This window comes from Pocillopora verrucosa, chromosome 6 (genome assembly GCF_036669915.1).
Source record: "Pocillopora verrucosa isolate sample1 chromosome 6, ASM3666991v2, whole genome shotgun sequence".
Classification (NCBI taxonomy): Eukaryota; Metazoa; Cnidaria; class Anthozoa; order Scleractinia; family Pocilloporidae; genus Pocillopora; species Pocillopora verrucosa.
The window spans coordinates 15,300,724-15,323,568 of record NC_089317.1 but is presented as its reverse complement, the minus strand read 5'-3'; the positions used below and the strand labels follow the sequence as shown (position 1 = coordinate 15,323,568).

Below are 22,845 nucleotides of genomic sequence, written 5' to 3'. Positions count from 1 at the left end.
TTCATTTTTCCTTTCTCGTGATGCTAGCAGAGCAAATTCAACGAAACCAAACCTTTTATTGCACCTTTTCTCAAAGGGTATTTCCAATGTTGTTCTGTTCATATTTTCGTATATTCCATCGAACGATCTGGTCAGATGTAATTACAATTACAAAGCCGATGTTGGCTGTTGGCTTCCCCACTGATTAAAACATTTCTTTAGACGAACGCTCACCATGTATACCGAGCTAATTTTTATCCTTATACCCACAGTTCGTTTGGTGAGTCCCACCAATCTACCGTCATCTGGTCGTGTTGAAGTGTTTTATAATGGTACATGGGGAACCATTTGTGACGATTTCTGGGACTTACACGACGCTAATGTAGTTTGTCGCCAGCTTGGACACAATGGAGCTTTAACAGCACCTAGAGAGGCAGCGTTTGGACGAGGAACTGGTCAGATATGGCTGGATGACGTTAGATGTTTTGGAAATGAGACATCGATATCACAGTGCAGTCACCAAGGATGGGGAATTCAGAACTGCGGGCATATTGAAGATGCTGGTGTGGTATGCCGACCCAAAGGTAAAGTAACGATACGAATACGTTGCATTACCATCCTTAGCAAGCATAAAAATGAACTAATCAGAATTAAAGAAAGCCGTTGCATATTCGAGAGTAATTCAATTAAATTATCCATCTCGCGATGTTATTCCCACCAACAGATAGCAATTGGTGTAATTACCTGAATCTTTAAATCGTTTTACTTCAACCTTTAATGGTAGCCCTAAATTGTATTCAGGATGATTTATTTCGGAAATTAACTTTACAAGGGCTGAGATGGTAGACATCAAGAAGCTCTTTCAAACACATTTAGATTAAGTTTAAGCGCATATGGCTCGGAATGTGTTCATCACTGGGGTGAGTAATGAGCTATGGTAAAGTGTAGCTATGTAGTGTCTCTAAAGGCTGAAGGCTTTTTAATCTCGCTATTAACCTGACTCTTCCAAACGATTTGTTTTCTTCCGTGTAGAATAATAGAGATGAGACGATAAAACTATTGAGGTGGCCTTTTTCGACGGCTTTGTTTCTTTTCGACAGAAGTTATCGGAGGATAAATATCGACGTAGACGGGGTTATTGTGTAATAACAGTCCGGTGATTCTCCACCACGTGACTTAAAGTAGGCAATAAAATCGCGCGAAAATTAACAGGTGGATTATGACCCTCAGCCCTCTCCTGTGCTCTGACAAACAGTTAACGCTCGACGGGTCAATCGTTCGAAATGCCAAAACTCGCTATGACGGCTAACGTCTTGGTGATAATCGTTGATGTATAGCCCTTTGCAAGGCGTTGCGTAAAGCAACTTTAGATGGAACTCTCATTAGGGAAGGCGATGAGATATTGAAATTAATTCTCTACAGACAAAAAGCGAACTATTTTCCCAATTAATTAATGGCTGTCTCGCTAGGGCTGGTCCCCTCGATTTCGCGGGATAAAAGGTTATTTACTTAGGAAAGTGCTTGGCGACAAATTATTTAAAAGTTGTTGAGTCTTCATTCCCCAAATTTAGGTCATTATCCTCTGCAATTAGTCAGTGTGTGACATATTGTCGTTTCTTGGTAGAAAGTTACAAACATTTCCATATTAAGGTATTACTTCATATAAAACACACAAAAACACTGACCTCTCGGTGTATTATACACGAGTCAAGTCGATGATCTATATTTATGCGATTGAAAACGTAAATTAGCCACCGTAAAGGGTAAAAAAGCTGACGTTTCGAGTGTTAGCCCTTCGTTGACGATTGGCGCCTGGCTTTACCCAATTTCTAAGATAATACATTTGAATATGCTAGTTCTCGCTAGTTTACTAATAACTACTGGTCAACTGTTATGTCTACTTTACAGCTGTTCGTTTAGTGAATTCTTATTCATCACGTGCTGGTCGTGTTGAACTGCAGTATAATGGTACATGGGGAACAATTTGTAGCGACTATTGGGACTTACAGGACGCTGATGTAGTTTGTCACCAGCTTGGATACGATGGAGCTTTACGAGCAGTTAGTAACGCAGCATTTGGAGAAGGAACAGGCCAGATATGGTTGGATGACGTGCAATGTGTGGGAAATGAGACATCAATATCACAGTGCAGTCACTTAGGATTGGGAGCTCACAACTGTCGTCACTATAAGGACGCTAGCGTAGTTTGCCGACCTGCAGGTAATGTGGCGATACACGCTCACAATGAACAACTCAAAGCCAACGGATTTTCTTTTCTTCTTTTTTTTTTTTACTCACTTTTCGCGTTTTTACGAAAAGATGCGTATAACGCTATTTTTAGCGAATTAATGCTAACTTAAGCATAAGTAAAACTATCCATAGCATACATGTAAAATCTCCGCTTACAAGCTATTCAGAACAATCTTTCTTTCAAAAATATTTCAAGGAGGCTCCTGTTATTTTGATACACATCATAATCCGTCCCTGACTTAAATACACCCACATGAACTGGTTAAGCATCATTTCCAGCACAGAAATAGATCTTATGACGAGCTCACAATATTAAACAAGCTTTCTTATATTCTCACATTCACAACAGTTCGCTTGGTGAACTCCACCAATTTGTTGTCGTCTGGTCGTGTTGAAGTGTTTTATAATGGTACATGGGGAACCATTTGCGACGACTCGTGGGACTTACAAGACGCTGATGTAGTTTGTCGCCAGCTTGGATACAATGAAGCTTCATCAGCACCTGCTGATGCAGTATTTGGACAGGGAACTGGTCCGATATGGCTGGATGACGTTAATTGTGAAGGAAATGAGACATCGATAACGCAGTGCAGCCATAGAGGATGGGGAGTTCATAACTGTGGTCATGGTAAAAATGCAAACGTAGTGTGCCGCCAACTAAAAGGTCAGTTAGATTATAATCTTGCAAACAGTTATTTTCCAATCATTTTAGTTCTCTACATCCGATTTAATTCGCTTCTTGAAAGCTTGGTCACAAAGAACTTAAGACATTCCATGGACGCACGAGTTCGAACCCCGCCAAAGTCTGATTAGTTCAGACTGAATTATTTCTCTTTCAACAGCAGTTCACCTGTGATGATCATTTTGTTACCTGTGATCATCCGATAGTTGAGGTTAAACCCATCTGTCAAGTATCCTATTTTTGAAAACGAACTCTTTCAGTTTGCGGTCAGGGTCCTTTAACATTCCAACAAAGTTAAGTGACTTTATCGTCTCTATGTACAATTTTATGGTACTCGTTCTAAAAAAAACAGAAGCCAGCGAAAGAGTGGAACTTTTGAGTAACCAGCCGCTACAGGGCTCGCTGCCTAAACTGTAGCCTGTATCTTTTTAATAACTTACATTTTGCTCCAAAAGTCCTTGGCAGAACCCCAGCCAACTTAGAACCAATTAGAACGCTGAGGTTAACCTCAGGACTACCTTCCTATATAATAATTGCAATTATTCCATGAGCGCGCGACGGATATGAGATGGTAAATAGCCAACAAGCACAGATGGAATAGTTGCTCAGTAAATTTCATTAAATCCAGAACGTTTGGAAAAGGAATATTTGAATTAAATCTTGGTCACCTCAACAGCCCGGCATATGACGGACTTCCATCATAAATTTCATCGTCATTTAAAGGAACTATAAGGCTATGAAACTAGAAATGAGAAAAAAAAACCGACATGTTACCCAGTTTCAAGTTCGCGTTTTATTGTCAGACTTCGATACGTTGACATTCCAATAAGATAACTCAGCATAGTTTAGCAACGATACATGATTCGTATGTGATTCGAGGCGTAATACATATAATAAAAGCTGAAAATTCCAGTCTACGAATCATTTTGAAATATCGCAAGAAAAACGGTAGATAATTTTCAGAATAATAGTCACGAAATGTGGAGACTGTAATACGTTTCTTGAGAGCGCCGTAGAAAATATTTTTCTCCATTTACACATTAACCACAGTCCGTTTGGTGAGTCCCGACAATTCGCCGTCGTTTGGACGTGTTGAAGTCCAATTTCATGGAACATGGGGAACAATTTGTGATAATTACTGGGACCTAAAGGATGCTAATGTGGTTTGTCGCCAACTTGGATACGGTGGAGCCTTATCAGCCCTTAGACATGCAGCATTTGGACAAGGAACAGGCCCGATATGGCTGAATTATGTGCAGTGTGGAGGATCTGAGAAATCAGTCTCACAATGCACGCACGCAGGATGGGGAGGCCATCGCTGTGGGCATCAAAATGATGTTAGTGTGGTGTGCCACCAGATTAAAGGTAAATTCAGTGATATACGCGCTCTTATCTTAATAATCTTAATTCTTTCTACTCCATGGTGGGGATACTGAAAATTTTCAAGAAATACTTTCGTTGGGAAGAGTTAAAAACCCAGCATCTTTTTCACTTAAATGTTATTAACATCTACATACATACGCCTTGCTATCCCTTGTAATGCTATGTCAGGCGAAGGGACTTTCATGCTGTACATTTTGGTGACCTGTTATGCATAGGACTGGCAGCAAATATTGTCATTTTTTTTTTGTTTTCTATTTTACGAGAATCTGAGGATTTCACGGACACGTGTCAGTCTTCGTCCTTTTCACTTCTCCTTTTTTCTTCTTTAGTTCAATTTTCTCAATTCTGCTGTTTAAATCGTTGGGATATCTATTCTTGGAGGAGCTTGTCTACATGGCCGAGGCAGTGTTTATTTAGGAATATATATGATGTTAGGGTTAACTGCGAAGAAACTGAACACATCTTCATAGGAATAGACTTCTCATCTAAATATATCAATAGACAAGGAATTTTTTCATTTTTTTTCGATTTGACTTAGGGAGAATTATCACGTTATAGGTCTCTTTTTTTATCAGTTAAGTAGGTTCAATTAAAGAAATATGCAAATACAATCAGGGCAGATAAAATTTTATTCTTCGATAGTTTGCTTAAAGGCAAGAGAAGGTGACCATTTTCATTTCCTTAAAGGCCTTTGATATCGAAGTTCACCACGCCATGTAAAATAAATTATGTAATTATGACGTCACAATGCTTGCGATGTACTTCTAAGTTATGAATAAAACAACACAGCTGTCTTGACCATCGCGTGATACTTCGTAGTTACAATAGTTGTAACATTTATAGCTCTCTATCCTCTGACATATTAGGGACCTTAAGATCCGAGGACGGCGGATGTCTACGACGGCTTCCATGACCTAGGGGGGAAGGGGAAGAGGTTGCCGTCGCAAGGCGCGAAAAATCCTTAAAGTCCTCAGAGTCCTTAAAGTCCTTAGAGACCAAGTCGAAGGTGCGGGCGGCATTGTTTACATATTTTCGATTTTTATCATAAATTCCTTCAGTCATGGCTTCCTTTCGTAGCATTCTTCTGCAAAGTTTTGATGATGGCGATATATCAGAGGACGAGTTCCTTCTTCTTTATGGCGTTAACATATCCAAAAACCCAGATTTTCCTTATGAAGTTTCGTTTTCGTAAGAGTGACCCTCCCGTCCTTTCTGAGGCCCTACATCTTCCTAACTACTTAACATGTCAACAAGGAACAATATGCAATGGAATTGAAGGGTTGTGTATCGCATTTCGAAGGTTTGCTCAGTGATTTAATTCCACGATTCGGCCGCCCAGTTCCAGCGCTAAGTATGATTTCCAGCCTTGCGGTGGATACAATTTATCAGGATCATAATCACAGAATAACCCAGTGGAATGATACACTCCTAAACCCAGGAACACAAAACGTCCAGTTTCTGTAACATTAAGTCTTTAATTAAGTTAATTTGAATAAAAAAGTCTGAACATGAAGCTAATATGAAATGGAAAACCTAACAATAAAATAAAAGCAAGTGTACAAAACAAAATCAAGAAACATATGCCTGAAATTGCTGAAAACTACATTCATCTTGCACAGTACAAAATCAGGCCATGGCTCAGTTTTCTTTTTCTAGAAGTTTTATGATAATTGAGACTGCTGCCGCTACATTAGCGTGAACATCATCTGAAAATTTTGTATTTGTTCTTGTTGCTGTTTAGTTTGCTGGAGCATGACTTGCATCAAATCCTGATGCTCCTCCTTCTTACTTTCAGCCTCTAGTCGCTGCTTCTGTAGCTGCGTTTCTTCCATTTTCCATTTCGCATGAGGTCGTTCTTTTCTCGCAAATATGCCACCGTGTCGCTAACACTGCTTCGACGTTTTGCTTTTGCTGCTGTTTCATTCTCTACCTCATCTTTCCTTTGTCTTTTCTTTGTCCCGCCAAGGTTCTCTAGAGCTCTGTATCTCATTTCCGCTGCTTTGGCACCATCGACTTTCTTTTTGTCATTTTGCGCTGTTTTGGTTTAAGAACGAGAATCTCCTGACAAAGAATATTGTCATGTTGTTCAGTCCACTCCATGTTGGTTCTAAAGATAAAAATAAAATGCTAACGCTTATTTTCTTTTTGTTTGTGTTGCATGTTGTTTGTCTTCATTTTTTTTACTGCAAGCAGAACCCTTTTTTGTTCACCAAATATGCGAGACACTTTCAAAAACATAAATAATCGAGAAATCATCATTTACTAAACGTAATTCGTGTTGAGTTTCACCACATTCATTATTAAAAACGTGAAGAAAAGAGAATAAGAGAACTTACTGAGCAATCTTCTTGGCACTCGTGTCGGCTGCAACCATGACTTGTCTAGTGGAGATAAAAAAAAAGCATGTTTTTTCTCGAAAATCAGGTTCCAGAAGAGTAGGCAAACGAATCAAAAATATTATTGACTCCATAATGCGCAAAATATTCGAAAATTATAAAAATATTTTATGAAAACACTCTAATCAACTCACGTTTTGTACGAAACGAAAAACTAGTTGTTTTGACATCGCAGACAACACAACTACGGCGGGGATTTACGGGGAACGGCTACCGGAATTCGGTAAACACGCATTGAAACTTGAAAACTGCTTCTGTGATTTGAGTCTCCGCTGAAATATTGCTTTTATCATCAACTGGTTCATGATAATAATAATTAATTTTAAAAAATTGTCTCGTTTTAAAAGTCCAACGTCATTTCTCCCCAGTTAAACCAGCATCAAGTACAGTTGCTACATCATCTCAAACAACTCCCACAGGTGACTGCTTTTCCTTGTTATACTCTGAAAATTAGAGAGGTTAATAAACTTACAGTGTCACAGACGGTCGACTTGTATTAAAGAGTACAAGTGAAAGGCCTTGTATTAAACATAACAAGTGAAAGGTCAAGTCTGCTCTTGAGCGTATTAACACACTCTGTTTGAATGACATCTTCACCGGGATTATTTGAAAATTTTTTATATGTCCACAGCTTAAACCATTTCTAAGTTGTAGCACTGCATAAAGGGCATTTATTCTTTTAGGAATTCTAATAGAATACGGCTATTCGTAAGTTTCAGAACACTCAGAAGTTTTCCTGACAGCAACGGTACAGGAGAGCTGTGACAGACGTCTAGAAGTTGCTGCAGAATTCCCAGATGTGGTGCGATAGTCTGCTTAATCAATATCATCATATTAATTTTATGGGATACTAATTAGCAATTCATCTTGTTAACCACTGACCACTACTTGTTAACCACTTCGTTCGTAAGATGAAGTCATTATTTTACATGTAATAGACATCAGCAACACAAAAAGAGTTGTAATATACGATTTTTTGTCGCATACATAGATTAATATTTTCACATGTCCATCTAGGCTTGTGAAATTGTCTTGAAGTTTGGCTGCTTATCCGCTAACACTGTGAACACCAGGTAAAGTACAGCTTTTTTCTAAATCAAACCAGCTAGCGCAATTTTTGTTCAAGGGGAATCTTTTGCTCAAATAGGCGAATTTCTACATAAAACCTGTTTTCCTGCTCAAGTAAGTCTTAGTTAATACTTACCAATCGACATTTGACGAACGATCCATTTTCTTAATTTCGACATCGATCGACTTTGAATTAATTGTAGTTCAGCATGGCTTAATGCACGTTCATACATATGGCCTATGTGGCTTATGTCACTGAAGTACAAATTATTTTAAATAGCTTTTGACTTTCTGGTCCTTTGATGTACACTTTTCTATCTAGGTGTGGCAGTGTTGTTCTGGACTTCATGATGAGGTTCGATCAGAGTGTGGTAGTCAGCCATGTTGTGACTTCTCTGTCGGATGCTGCAAGGGAAGACAGATTCGGCGATTTTAAAGTCGATCCAGACTCAATAAAACAAGCTTTGACATCCACAGATGGATTGGGAATTGCAGCCAAAGGTACATGTTACAAAGAAACTGTTTCAGACCAAATTAAAAAACGGGAACACCCTGTTTTGCCTTAGTATCTAGACAGTCATTGTGCGCATTCTTTCGTTCACGAGCCTAAGCCATGTCATTAGAGCAGTATTTTGGCTAGGATCAGAATAAAAACTTGCTCGATTGTTGCTTCATTAAACCTCACGAAACCAATCAATTTAGGTCACGAAGAAAGCAAGTCCTCAAGTAAAGACGTCAAGTTAACAGCATTTATTGGTATTCTTGCCTTCATAATCCTTCTTCTGATTATTTACATAATCTGGCTACACAGGAGAGGTGAGTAACAATTTCATTACTTACGTTAGAGTGGTGGGGCAGGATCCGTCATGAAGCAAGACAAACTTTTTTTACCTCCACCCAAAGAACTCTAATTTTTTTTCCTTTTCCTCCTCCTTAGGCGCTGAAGAGAAAAAACGGTAAGAATTTGCTCTCGTGAGGAATGGTTCGAGATTATTCTTCAGATATAATATCATCCTAAAATAAAATGACAAAAACTGACGAAGTTCATTTCATAAATATTTGCATATTATCGCTGTAATAGCTGCAGTGAACTTTGAGCTCTTGCGAATTTTCTATTTCGTTCTTTTTTTTTAAACAGCCTTTCGTTACCTGACCATTTATACAAGGACTTACGAGTGTTTAAGATCCTACTAACCTCTGCTTTCTTCTCGGTACTAAGATCCAAGAAATAACCATGGTTATAATTTCACACTGTTGTCGGCTACTACTCGAGAAACAAAGAATGGAAATATTGTTTTTTTGCTTCTTTACCTACCCTTCGGAGTAGATACTAACCTAGCGTGAGTGAATACACGAGAAGAGAAATTAAATATCTAAAAGCAACCATGTATTATTTTGTTTATCATATAAACACAAAAGCCCTGCACTGACAAGAAAAGTCAATTTTATCAATAAATGAAGATAAATAGATCGACAATCACCGAATAGAAATCGTAAAGTGCGTTGGTTGGCTCAGGATGAAAAATCTATTGAAACAATATAAAACCAAACAATGGGCGTAATTTTCAAAATACAAAACTCTCAGCTACTGACTTAAAAAATACGATATTTTTTCACGTGTGTTGTTACGGCTTTGCTCATGGCTGGAAATCCTTGCATGAAACCGTAGTTTATATGATGAAATGGTTTATAAGTTTAAAATACGATATTTTTCACGATGTTTGATATCGCCAATCAGCTGCTGACACGTCACTCGACTTTCGTACCACTCGGTCGAGTTGGTGAATGAACGGCGAAGGCTTCACCAATCTCAATCCAAGGTCGTTTTTCGGAATATTTTCGGATTATGGCTTTTCAAAAAACTGAAAAATCCGTATCGCTTACAGACAGTGACGTTTAAACTTTCCTAGAAGGGAAAGAGAACCAAAATACGAAAGGAAAAACCGAAAGTTACGTATTCAGTGGCGTTAGTGATGGCATTTCCCGCGCCTGAGAACAAAAGTCGACAACTGAAAGATTTGCCACAAGCAGATTTTGGCCATGTACCTGAAAGATTTCTTCCGTCGGTAAAGACCAATTCAATAACTGAGAATTTTTTGTATTGAAATTAGGCTTATTGTTTGTTTTTGTAGTGATTTCATCTTCATGTTTTCATCTTGAGTGTACCAAGAAATCGATTTTTATTCGAGGATTGTTGATCCTTATATTTTTATTCATTAATAAAATCGACTTTCCTTGACAGTGAAGGGCTATTGTGTTGATATGAGAAACAAAGTATTACATGGTTGCTTGTTGATATGAAATTTCTCTTCTCGTGGTCAACTCGACATCTCACTCGTTCGCTGCGCTCACTCGTAAGCTGTCGAGTAAGCGTTCGAAGAGAAATTCCATATCTACGCACGCCACGTATTATTCTCTATTTGCTCTGATTTTGGGCGAAATCATCACCCTTCGACTGCTTAAATACGCCGAAGTCTTGGATCTAATTTCAACTGTTTCGTCGAAGATTATTTGTAAATTTATTCATTCTTAAAATGTACTTTTCAAGCGAGCTTATGACTAAGTTAATTAGTTATTAGTGACTTTTTCTCTTAGACGTTCTTAGAAATTTACTTTGTAAATTCAAATTAATGTTAGTTATCCTTACCTTAGCTTTACTCTCATATTGTTCATTATATTATATTATATTATATTATTAATTCGCATATGAAGATACCTGCATGGTATGAGCGCAATGTAAGTTCTTTATTCTTTATTATTAGTATTAGTATTTATTATTGTAATGCTTTTATTTTTTTTGTAGTAGGGCTTATGAAGAAGAGAGAAATGTTCACGACGTAAGTTATAGCTAAGACATTAAGGTTGCATCCGTGCGAGAAGAAAGTGCGTGATCTTACAGTTGATGTGCTATATTCACGAAACACTCGCAATCTTTGAACGAAGAGAAAAAGGATTTTACTAAAAACGCAGAAGGAGCGCATTTAAAATGGGTGGCAGATACTATGTGATTAATAACCTATTACTGGATGTGGACTTTGTCGTGAGACCAGGTCAAGCTACTAATCACTGGATTTGTTCACGGTTGTTCCAAGTTTAACACATAGATTTATCCAAAAGTCTGCTTTCGGTTGAGATTTGTTTTTCAAATGAATCTTCAAAAATTCCAGAACTCTCGATCAATCCGTCGAACATGATCCTTTTCAATAGTAGAGAACATGCTTTTTATTGATTTTAGTCATAACAAAGGAATATTATAAACATAAGTCTGATGAAAATGCGTAAACTGTTTTTGCCTAGTATTGCCTGTTGATGAGACTTATCAGACTTAATTGCTATATACCCATTTATTAAGTAGTTAAATGGGTACATTGATTTGATAGAATGTGGTGATGCTACAAGATATCGAACCAAGTCAGCGCATTTCAAGCACACCCAGGCAGCCTTCTTCAGAGTACGTGGGTCTCAGAGAAGCCAGGAAAGATAATAGAAAAGCACAAAGTACAAGTCCAGGTTACGAGCCTCCTCGTCCAGCAAAACGCTCCTGGGAAGTTCCAAGACATCACGTTACCATCGAAAAAGTCATTGGTAAAGGTGCTTTTGGACAGGTTGCCAAGGGAACGGCAGTAGGACTTCAAGGGAGGTCTGATACGACTACAGTGGCCATTAAGATGCTTAAATGTGAGTCATGTACTGATTTCAGAACATTTCTTGCCGATTTTTTTTTGTTTTGCATATCATTAACGTTTCCTTTTAACTCTCCAGCTAACGCTGCTGAATCGTACAAAAGGGAATTGATGAAAGAACTTGAAACGATGAAGAAGCTTAAAAAACATCCTCACGTCATCAAACTTTTGGGATGTGTTACGGAATCTGGTATGTTTTGGTTGTGTAGGTTTTTCATGCCATACGCATTTTCTTTGTAAATTTATAAAAAAAAAAGGCTATCTCGTCAATAACAATTAGTTTTAATTTTTAGGAAAAACGCTTTTTTCTTTGTTTTCAGAGGAACTCCTGGTATTGATTGAATATGTTCCTTTTGGAGATCTGCTTGGTTACCTGAGAAAGAGCCGTGGATTGAATGACACTTACTACAAAGACCCGGATATCACACCACGAACAAATCTGACGTCACATCAGCTGATGAAGTTTGCCTGGCAAATCGCTGATGGCATGAGTTACCTGTCATCAAAATCTGTAAGTTAATTAACAAATACAAAAGACGTAATTTAATTCTAAAAATTCTTTGTAGGACGTACCGTTATGGTAAGTTTTTCTTTCATACGTATTATTTCATATTCTTACCGTTTGGTCTAGGGCTTTTTCTGCAGGGCGCACTTTTCAATTTTCAACGCCATCGCCCATGCTTTTTTTTTATTAACATAATTTTTTTATTTGTGGTTGTCACTCGTCGTGCAGCCTTGCAGATGTACTTCACCCTCGACTTATTCTGGTCTCATTGACTCCCATAAAGTTTTCAATTGTCAACAGTCTACTGATTATCGAAAGAAAATTTTCTCCATTTTTCTTGGAAACTGTAACAGTACTAATGCATTTTAATTTATTATTACTTGGGCTTATAAGAAATATGCTTGCAATTGATTTCGCTAGATGTGCTATTTTTAGATATGAACCTTTTTCAGTTTTTTCCTCTTTTAATTACTGATTCTCCCTTCTTTCACAATCCATTCCTTTAGATCATCCACCGAGACCTTGCAGCCCGTAACGTGTTGGTTGGAAAAAACGAAAAGTGCAAGGTGACGGACTTTGGAATGGCCAGAGATGTTCAACAGGAAAATATTTATGAACGAAAAACAAAGGTAATACAAAAATGGGGGGTACTCAGTTATAGAACATTCAGCATAATCACCTTACACAATACCTGATGAGGAAATAACGGATACTTATAGAGTACTATTTCATCCATAACTGTCGTTGATTTTGCGATTACTATTATTTTTGTTCTGTTCATAAATCTTAAGGGCCGTCTTCCAGTGAAGTGGACAGCTTATGAGGCGTTGTTTTATGGTACCTATACCACCAAAAGTGACGTGTAAGTATACCTGATCATAATTCTGAAATATGACGTCTATTAAACAAGTGATTCATGCTTAGCGTGCGTACATAGAGGTAAGGACTAGTATGGATGTTCGTGGGAAGTTCGGAAAGCACATGAGAAACGTAAGAGTTCCTTTAAGTGCAGCCGACAGCAGTTCTTGCTTCCTGACTGCTCCCCAGACTTTCCAAGTGCATCCACAACTCGATATACGCACAGTTACAGCCATTAAACAATTGTTATATGACATAACAGACACAATTTGTCCACGTTATAATAATCGCGCACTAACCGAAAACTAAAGAAGTAAGGCAAAAATGATAAGTATTTCGAGTTCAAAACTTTATTCAAAGAAGTATTAAATATTTTGTTTAGGAGCGAAGAATGAGTGAATTTCTATCACCTTCCAGACCTACATAGTGTTAAGAATTCTGACGAGGATTCTGGCGAAATGCTATTCAAATACTCAAAAAAATAATAATTACTGGTCCGAAGAAGAGTTCAAACGTCGCAAAGCCTCATTTGAAGTCAGGAAGTTCAGTTTTCTTTTTCCAGCCATAACTCGTATTGCGTCTGGGAATCGAAGTATCGTTAACTCTAAAATGTTAAAATTAAATGTCCATTCAGTTTCCGAATCTAGTGATATTTAGCATGCTTACTTTTCATTTTTTGCCTCAAATTCAATTTATATATCGTTTGAAACTTGTGGCTAAACTTTAAGGGAACCTTGCAGCAAATACAAATACACATACACACATACAACGTCCATAGAGATGGTGGACACTGTACTTTGATAACTCAATAGCTTGGAATAAAATGAAAGAAGCGGGCATTAACTTATTAATTTCCATTCGGTAAATTTTACTAGTGTAAATTAGGATTAAAGGCTCTGTCAAACAAATATTTCGTTTGTCTCATAAAACGTTTATGGCTTCAGCCATTTTACTCATGTTTTCTTTGCCTCTCTGCAGATGGAGTTATGGAGTTGTTCTCTACGAGATTTTTACCATAGGTAACATTGATGGAAATTTAAGAGAATTTGTGGAGATTTTTTGCCATACGCTTATTTGAATTGGACAGTACTGTAACCGAAGTAATTGTGTTCATTGAGCAGGAAAAGTACATATAAGAGAACGAACACTTACAAATTTACTCACAATAACGAAAAAGATTTCTGTGCATAATTATACAGGGCATTAAAAAACGAGGCTGCTTCTGAAAAGTGGACATAAACGTTGATGCACAGGAATTAATTTATTCACAAAAACTTGACAAATTACCCCAAATAAGTTGCGTAACATTACACAACGATATAAATATCAACCAAAAGTGCACAATACAACTCAGTAATGAAACGTACAAACTCATACTCCACCAAATGATATAGGTGATGCTTTCAGTGATGGTAGTTGTTCGAGACAATTACCTTCTGACTGTCTTGTTGATCTCTTTCAGGCGGTTCACCTTACCCAAGAATGGATGGAAAAAAAATTGCCAACCTACTGGAAGAGGGATACAGAATGCCTAAACCGCAACACGTGGATGATGAATTGTAAGCTTCTATCAAGCCTTTCTCCTTCCTTGCAACAGGAAATATTCTATAAACTCTTTCACGTCGACTGATGTTTGATATTCGCAAGATGAAATAATATCTTATTCCATATAAAAAATATTAGGTATCAGATCATGATGAGATGCTGGCAAAATGACCCGGATGAAAGACCAGCTTTCACTGAATTAAAAAATCAGCTTAAAGACAAGGAAACTCTACACAAGGTGAGAATTATGGTGGACATGGCAATTTGCTTTTACGCTTGGTCATCTTTAAATAAATGGCTTGTTATTCAGATAGCCGAATAATAAGTATTCATCTCTTCCAATTCATGCGAAGTTTGGATTGCTTCTTCCTGTTGTTTCCTTGAAGCTAACGCAAATAAAGAAGCAGTTATTATCAGTGTTTGAGAAGCAAAATACAATGTTCCAATGACAGAAAAACCTTTATGGTCATTATTTAAAATGTGATAAGATTATTGCAAAACTGCGCTGATGTCCCAAAAAATAGTGAATGATAACGTCTTTTTATTTTAAAAAATACTCTTACCTGACTGCTGACGGCAGATGTGGATGACTGCATAAACGTAAAGGGGGAACACATTCAGTTTCATAATGCTGTTGCTTTCTTTTTTTCTTTAGAGGTTGATCGACATGAGAATGTACGACAAGAAGTTGTATGCAAGCGTAGAGGATTTAATAGTGTAGTTAGGTACACGTCCTCAGTGTTTGAGTGGCGAACTGTTTGAACATTTTGCCGTAACAGGTTTTAGGGAATGATCATCCTCGGCTTAAGGGCTTACTTTGTTAGGGAGTGTTACTAATCGGTTAGGTAACACAATTGATTCTAAGTTAATTCAAGTTTCGTTTTCCTTAACGGTGAAGCTTTATTACGTATAAGTTTTCGTATTCATTGTCAAATATACTAACATTTTGCTGATTTGCATCTTTAGTACATGCACGTTTGCTTGATAGAACTGAAACATTTTGTTCGGTTGATTATCTGGCTCAACTCTGAAAAGCAGGACGTCGTGATGACATCAGGCCTGGTGCGTTTTAGCATCAATCTATTCTAGGTTTACCTTCAAATAAAGAATTTCTTAAGATCGATGGGATCCTGCTCAGAATGCCTTCGTTGTGTAAAATTTTATCAAATTTCTGAAAACTGCTTTGCCGTGAAAACCGAGGTTCCCTTTTTTTTTTCGGGAAAGCTGTCGAACATCTTTTTGCCTTAACTTGCACGGCCAATACTGTTGATACCAAATGCAAAGACGTAGGTACTGAAAACTGAGCACAAGTCTCATTATGCGTTTTTTTTTAAATTAATCTTGTACCGTCTCTTCTGTTTAAAAAGTTTACAATTATGCTGAAGAGCGCGATAGTTTCGTATTTTCCAGATACGACTACTTAACCAGCTCGGCCGATGGATCGTAATTCCTTTCTGAAGACTGACTTTAGCAATATTTTGCGTCTCATCTTTGTATTGTAACTTATCCATTGCTAATAAACAAATTTTAAAATATTGAAACACAACGACTACTCCGGAGTGGGGCTCTATCCTCTTCCCTTGCGCTTCGATACGATTGTCAGTTTGTGTAAATCTCGAAGTCTAAGGTGTTACTGACTGTGAGTTGTCGAAAGTCACGTTATTTGATACAATCGACCTTTTATCCCTTGAAGTTCTTTTTTCAAAACTGAATTACATTTGCACAAGTTATAAAAATCTCTGCCATGTATAAAACCCGAGTACTCCTTTGTCACCTTGTAATTTTTGTAAGTGTAAGTAAGCCTTGTTAGAAGGGATCTATCGAGTTGTGACTGTTTGTTTTAAGATTTGTGCTCACTACGCGGTATTAAGAAGGGGCCAGAAAGGTGCTAATACAATTCCTGAGATTTCACTTTCACGCTCCATGGCAACTTTTACCTTTGCGCGTCACGATATAATTCACCATGGAAGTCTACCTCTGAGTTTCTCTCTGACCCTTCTCTAGAAGTCTGAGTTTATTCTTTCCCTACACTCTATAAGATTAGAAGCGTAGAAGCAGTCTCGTCTGAGAGTTTGGTGACTATCTTGCAATCGTTGATTAAAGCAAATTACATCTCATTAAGTTATGGTTTGAGTAGCAAAAGCGATCTCAAATGCTACATAATCCATTTTAATGCACAATACAGCAAGATAGATCCCACTTCTGAACTGACCACATGGCAAATAAGCTTTGTTCGTATTCTTTAATTCTTAGAAAAAGAACGGTTCTAAGAAGAGTCCTTTCATCAGTAGCAATTTAACCGCAGCCCGTGACACTTTACCCGCAACGCATTAAGAAATGGGAGGAATAGTGCAAGAGAATGGGAAGCTCACAAGTGTGGGCATAGTGAAGACGCTGGTGTGGTGTGCCGACCCGCATGTAAAGCAACGGTTTACGAAGGCTTTAAATTTATTATAAATCTACTACCCCCTTTGCGAATATGCTATCCGTGCATATTTTCGCCCCAAGTAGAGGCTATTGTCCACATATTCCCCAGTTTCAAAAGTTTACGTCCAATAGGACAATTCTGCGTTTAAAATTTAATTCAATGTAACACAGCGTTTGGAGAAGAGCAGAAATATTTCTTTGTCTGTAAAGTCGTACCAGAGAAAACTGAATTATGCGAAACATCCCACACAGTAAACGTTTAGCTGATCGTAAATATTTTGTCCCACGCACTGCAAAATATATATTAAGGATAGTAAATACAGCTCAAAATGTTTTTTCTCGAAACAGATAATGTCTGCGGGAAAATATGAGAGCATAATTTCGCGCAAAATAGAGGCTTCGGCGCAAATGTCATAAGGCGGCGCAGAGGAATAAATGAACGAGAAGGTGCTCTCTGGGACTTGAACCCCTCAAAGCATGTTCAAATTAGTATATTTATAGGTAAAAAAGAAAGGTGAGAGACGTGTCAGCAGCTGATTGGCGATATCAAATTAAAACACACGTGAAAAAATACGGTATTTTTTCAAGTGTGTCGTTTCGGCTTTTCTTAAGGCTGGAAATCCTTGAATAACACCGTAATTTATACAATAAAAATTTTTATTTCAAGGTGTTGAGGGGTGTAGGAAAAAGCACTGTAATGTTATCATTTTTTAAATATTCCCTTTACTCTCCCAGATCCTATGAAAGGTCAATTCGCTTGGCAGTAATTTATATTGCTTTTTACCTACGCGTGCCTCATGTTCCAGAACTGCAGATTTCTGTTAACAGGCCTAATTAGTTCTTGATTGCCGGCGAGCCTCAGCAAGGTAAGGTCAGCGGTGTATTTAACAGGGAAGGGGCAATTTTTTTTTTGGATGTCAGATTTGAGACGTGCTCAATTTACCTCTTTCATCATGTAACGTCACATTGATTTGTTGTGATCTGCAAATTCCACACTGTATGGCACAGCGGCAAAATGAGTGCGCATACTTGGCAAATTTGGCGCGTTCGAGGAGCGTTTAGTGATTCCAGCGGAAATGAATTTCGTTGGGGAACGAACAGAACATTGCTTGAGGCTTTTTGGACTGTTATTGATGTGAACCAGTTGAACAATTTGATAGAGTTTGTTTTCGTGGAAGGTTCTGAACCGTCCCCATACCTTTGCGCGCATAAAATTTCTCGCTTGTTACAAGCATATACATTCATTTTGCCGTCGTCCTTGTGAGCACCTTGAAAGAAAGCATGCGCGAAAGCTGACTTTACCATCACCACATCCATTTGTTGTGTACTTGATCTTACATCACCGTAACCCAATCACAAAACAAGTTCTCTTAATCCGTCATCATAATTAAACAATTGCTGTGCAGAAATCTCATCCCACTTATCGATAGTCTAGGCCGGGTATCTATCTCGACACTCCCTGGTGTAAAATCCTCTTAAGGGTTCGTTTAAATCACGTAGAGAATCGCAAGAACGAAAACCTAAACCTCTGACTATACAGGAGGGACTCTAAACATAATTTCACGTTTTTTATTCTTTGGGCCAAAACCCGTAGCTCTGGTCTTCACGTCAATCATCATATTGTTCTTTATACACTGCTTAAGGTGCTAACAACGACAACTTTTATAACAATCAAGGTCTTTTTTCAGCTGGTGATCATTTCCTTTCAGAGGTGATATTTTAGGAGAATTGATGCTAGTCACACTACTCCACAATTTGTTAACGCTATTTATTGTGAACACAGTTTAGACTCTACTCCTGCTATGTCGACCTCAATTTAGGAATTAAGTCATGTTAAGTCGAAGTCATGTTATTACTTATACTTATCCGTTGCCGACATTTATATACCTACATAAACTCCTTAAGCATCATTTCCAATAAGAGAAAGCCCTCGAAATGTAAAACAAGCTTATTTATATTCTCACATTAACAACAGTTCGTTTGATGAGCCACACTAATTCACCGTCCTCTGGTTGTGTTGAAGTATTTATTTCACAATGGTATATGAGGAACCATTTGTGATGACTCGTGAGACTTGGAGATGCGACATCAATATCACACAGAACTCACCTAGGAAGGGGAGCTCACATCTGTCGTCGCAGTGATACACTATCGTAGTTTGCTGACCTGCAGATTAGGCTTCAATACACCCACACATTCCTTTTCTTTTTTTTTCTTTTTCTTTTTTCCCAACTTTCTACAAGAGCAATCTTTCGCTAAAGGGGTTTTCAAAATCCGTCGCCGACTCATACATACCTATGAAAACTGATTAGACATCATATGCACCACGAAAAGATATCTTTTTTACGAGCCCTGAATATTTAAATCAAGCTTACTTATATTCTCACATTGACAACAATTAGTTTGATGAGCCCCACCGATTCTCTGTCGTCTAGCCATGTTAAAGTGGTTTATAATGATACATCATTTGCGATGACTCATGGACTTGCCGGATGCTGATGTAATTTGGCGCTTAGTTGCAGCTGCTATAATTACGTTATGGCTGTACCTAATACAGTTCTAGGAAGACGTCTTCAAAACACTTGACAATATTCAGCTCAGCTCATAGAGAGTTCGCCGTTTCAGAGTCAAAATTATTCCGGCTAAGCCTTGCAGGAGGAACGACTTAGCTTTTCCAAGCTGAAAAAGCCGCTCGTTATTGATTTACACGCCGATTTTTTGTTTGTTTGTTTGTTTGTTTTTTGCACTTAATTAAAAATATTTGTTCGGTTTACAAAATGTACGTCGAGAAAAGACAAGGAGGTGTATGAGAGTGCTTTTCTCTGTGAGAATACGCTTGCACACACATTCGCGCATTGCGAACGCAATAAACTACATCAAACTGAATGTCAATCATATCAAGAAAAGTGGATCACCTCAAAGTTAAGCAGGCTTTGCATAACGATTAAAAATGACCGTATATGGCTACTTTGGAACAATGGCGGAAACAGCTTTGAAATGCGGAGGATATGGGAAATCAGTTTCACAATTCAGTCACGCAGGATGGGCAGGTCACAACTGTGGGCATGAAAAGGATGCTGATGTAATATGACGTTAGATAAAAGCTAAATTCAATGATACACGCGCTCTTATCTTCATAATCTGAACTCTTCCTACTCCATGGTAGGGAGAATTTGCTAAATATTATTGCTCTGGGAAAAGTTCAAACATTATTTGTTTTCAAGTAAATGTTTTAACATCAACACAGTCAATTGAAAAATTATTCGCCTTACCATTCCTTGTAACGCTATAATGCTATATATATGTAACGCGGAGGGAATTTCTCACTCCGCTTTTGGTCTAGGGTGGTAGTTATTATCATTTATTATCATTGATCATATCTGTTTTGTTCACTATTTTAGGATGAAAAGAAAAAGTCAGGATGCAATGCTTTGCATTGTGGAAAATAAAAATTGATCAGGGGGTTGTAAACAGATTGATGTTTAAGTAAATTGTATCCACAACGAAATTTCAAAAAATCATCAAGTAGCGTGCTTAGACCATTTGATAACTCCAATAGTATGTAGTTTTACCCAGGCCTAAAAAGCAATCAGTTTAATATAACCTTTCTGGATGGTTTTAAACACGTAAACATAAAAAAAAAACCTTTACCAGACTATAGTGTACCTGTATTCCACCAGGATATGATGACTTCATTTTCTCTTGATCCCTGGAGACAAACTAAGACTTACATAACACCCAAAATAAAGCAAAAACTACTCTTGAGAAGAGCAAAGCACACAGCTTGCTACTTACAAAATATCACCCTAACTGCCCTAATGGCTTACCCTGAATACAATTAAGTTCCTTATCAATACTTGGAGCCTATTGTTCTTTTAACACAACCCCCCTCCCCTAAGAAAATTTTATGTCCCGGAAGGCTAAAGATATTTATTTAGAGATCAACTTATTTTAATAATAAATCAAAGTCTCTAAAGCGTCGAGAGATCCGAGTTTTTCGTTGAGGCCTTCCATCACTGTTGATGTGTCGGCATTCGTACCTGGCCGGTTTTTATCAGTCCCCGGAAGTCACCCGTGACAAACTTCGGCGCCCTCCCAGGGAGGTTGCGAAGGTCCCTTCAGCAGCATGTGGGATCTCAGTGGACCATAAGGGCTTAGCTCTAAGAAACCGTTGAGTTAAGTGTCACACCTTCGTTTTTTTCTGTCAGTTGCCAAATTCAAGTGCACCCCGGCATAGTCATGGGCGCAAGCCAAGCTCTCCTCCAAATAAAAAATCTAGACGTGGTGAGTTAAATCGTTCACACTATAGCAATCCGGTCCACTATACCTGAGGTCAGCTGGTAGCCATAGTTCTATCCCGAACATCAAATTAGCAAGGCTTTGTCCCTAGGATTCTTGTAGAGAGTCGTTCGGGTCTTCCTTAAGTTTGGAAGGTCACATATTCCTTTGAAGACTGCGGCCTCGATTCCTTATCTGAATGAAGTTCTCCAGGAAGTCCGCAAGTTTATTAATCTTTATTCGTTTTACTGAAGGTTTGTTCCGGGTTTTGCTGAAATTGCAAGATCATTGCTCTATTTAACTTGGAAGGTCAATCCCTATAACTGGACCTCAAAATGTATGGAGACGTTTACAAGATTGAAATATGCTCCGCAACTATTCCAGTGTTAGGCTACCCTGACCCCGAGAAGCCCTACATCCTAGATACAGATTCCAGCGAGTGTGGATAAGGGACTGTGCTTTCGCAGGTGGCGGATGGTCAGAAGCACGCCAGTGCTTTCTTTAGTCGATCTCTCTTGGATCAGGAAGCTAACTACTGCGCAACCCGACGCGAGTTGCAATCGAACACTTTAACCCATATCTAAATGGGAGTTAATTCCTTGTCAGCACCGATGATGCCGTTCTACAATGGTCATTGAGCTCAGGATCAAACGGCTAGACTTTGAAGTACGCCATCAGCCGGGCCTTAAGCATGACAATACTGATTGCGTCGACTTCGGTTGCAATCACCGTGAAAGGAAAGACATCACAGAAAATCAGTCCCGGGGGAAGGCTGATGAATTGGGGAATATAAGCCAAACACCTTCCGCTTTGTGGACGACTCCGGCTGAGGATAGGATGATGATGCAGCTGAATGTGATGCGAATTTACGAAAGTACAGATGAGAGACAGTGCATTGATAAGTAAATGGAAAGACCACCACCACCTCCAATTGCTGAAGCCATTCGCGTTATTTCTTGCATTTTTCCAGCGACTTTCTGGCCTTAGAAAAACGATTAGTGTTAATTTATTAAACTTCGTACTTCGTGAAAAAAGCACAGTTGACGTCTTAATTTACAGACTCAATATCATACAATAAAAAATCTAGTTTCTTAGCACCGCTACTCGATGACCATGGTTCACCTAGTATATTAGCAACAGCGATAAGGAGGACAGCACGTTGAGCGGCATACTCGGGCAATACAAGAAAAAGTGTCTCACCGATTCAGAGTCAAAACTGCACTCGCAAATAGGCGACGCACAACTATTAATTTTGAAGAGATATTCCCTTTAACAAGAAAACCCAAAATAACGCGGGTGTGATCAACAGATGCCCGCCCTGTAAAAGAACAATTACACAACCTATTGAAAGTATGCGGAAAGAGAATTGACCGAGTTTTCGCTTTAAAAGTGGGAAGAGATACAGAGTTTCGGACGTGTGGTTCAAATAATAAACGAACTTAAAAAACCGTATCCGAAAACGATTAAATAGCCCAATAGCCGCTCTATATACCTCCAAACTAACTTCCATTATCTTATATTAACAGAAAACAAAACCTTACCTCTAGCTGCAATAAAAGTACAAACAAATACTAAAACAAAGATTAAAATAAACAGGGACAGAATAAAAATAAATAGAGACCAAATACCAAATAGTTAGGGACAGCATAAATTTACAAAAAGGTTCAAGCTAGCATTAGGGCAATATAATGAATATGGTAACATTCCTTGCGTCCTGATGTAACACCATGAAATGAGCAAGATCGTTGATTTCCAGTTCAAGTTATTTCAGAAACATAACAGAAACGAAGC

At 38.2% G+C, this 22,845-nt stretch overlaps 1 protein-coding gene across 3 annotated transcripts in view; it reads left to right on the top strand.

Annotated features, from left to right (window-relative positions):
• LOC131784008 (deleted in malignant brain tumors 1 protein-like) overlaps positions 1 to 15,866 on the top strand; it is a 28,688-nt gene extending 12,822 nt beyond the window's left edge. Inside the window, exons 4-23 of one of the 3 annotated variants that reach the window (XM_066168109.1) lie at positions 252 to 563; positions 1,888 to 2,199; positions 2,579 to 2,893; positions 3,962 to 4,276; positions 7,059 to 7,109; positions 7,410 to 7,492; positions 7,708 to 7,763; positions 8,081 to 8,259; positions 8,461 to 8,574; positions 8,696 to 8,714; positions 10,562 to 10,595; positions 11,139 to 11,436; positions 11,521 to 11,631; positions 11,762 to 11,952; positions 12,453 to 12,575; positions 12,738 to 12,808; positions 13,783 to 13,823; positions 14,267 to 14,363; positions 14,488 to 14,587; positions 15,005 to 15,866. In XM_066168109.1, the coding sequence (XP_066024206.1) occupies positions 252 to 563; positions 1,888 to 2,199; positions 2,579 to 2,893; positions 3,962 to 4,276; positions 7,059 to 7,109; positions 7,410 to 7,492; positions 7,708 to 7,763; positions 8,081 to 8,259; positions 8,461 to 8,574; positions 8,696 to 8,714; positions 10,562 to 10,595; positions 11,139 to 11,436; positions 11,521 to 11,631; positions 11,762 to 11,952; positions 12,453 to 12,575; positions 12,738 to 12,808; positions 13,783 to 13,823; positions 14,267 to 14,363; positions 14,488 to 14,587; positions 15,005 to 15,070 (2,888 nt within the window). In that variant the 3' untranslated portion in view covers positions 15,071 to 15,866. Of the gene's footprint in view, positions 1 to 251; positions 564 to 1,887; positions 2,200 to 2,578; positions 2,894 to 3,961; positions 4,277 to 7,058; positions 7,110 to 7,403; positions 7,493 to 7,707; positions 7,764 to 8,080; positions 8,260 to 8,460; positions 8,575 to 8,695; positions 8,715 to 10,561; positions 10,596 to 11,138; positions 11,437 to 11,520; positions 11,632 to 11,761; positions 11,953 to 12,452; positions 12,576 to 12,737; positions 12,809 to 13,782; positions 13,824 to 14,266; positions 14,364 to 14,487; positions 14,588 to 15,004 lie in introns of all 3 variants that reach the window. The other 2 variants (XM_066168107.1, XM_066168106.1) reach the window with 2 other exon arrangements.
• Positions 15,867 to 22,845: the final 6,979 nt, after the last annotated feature.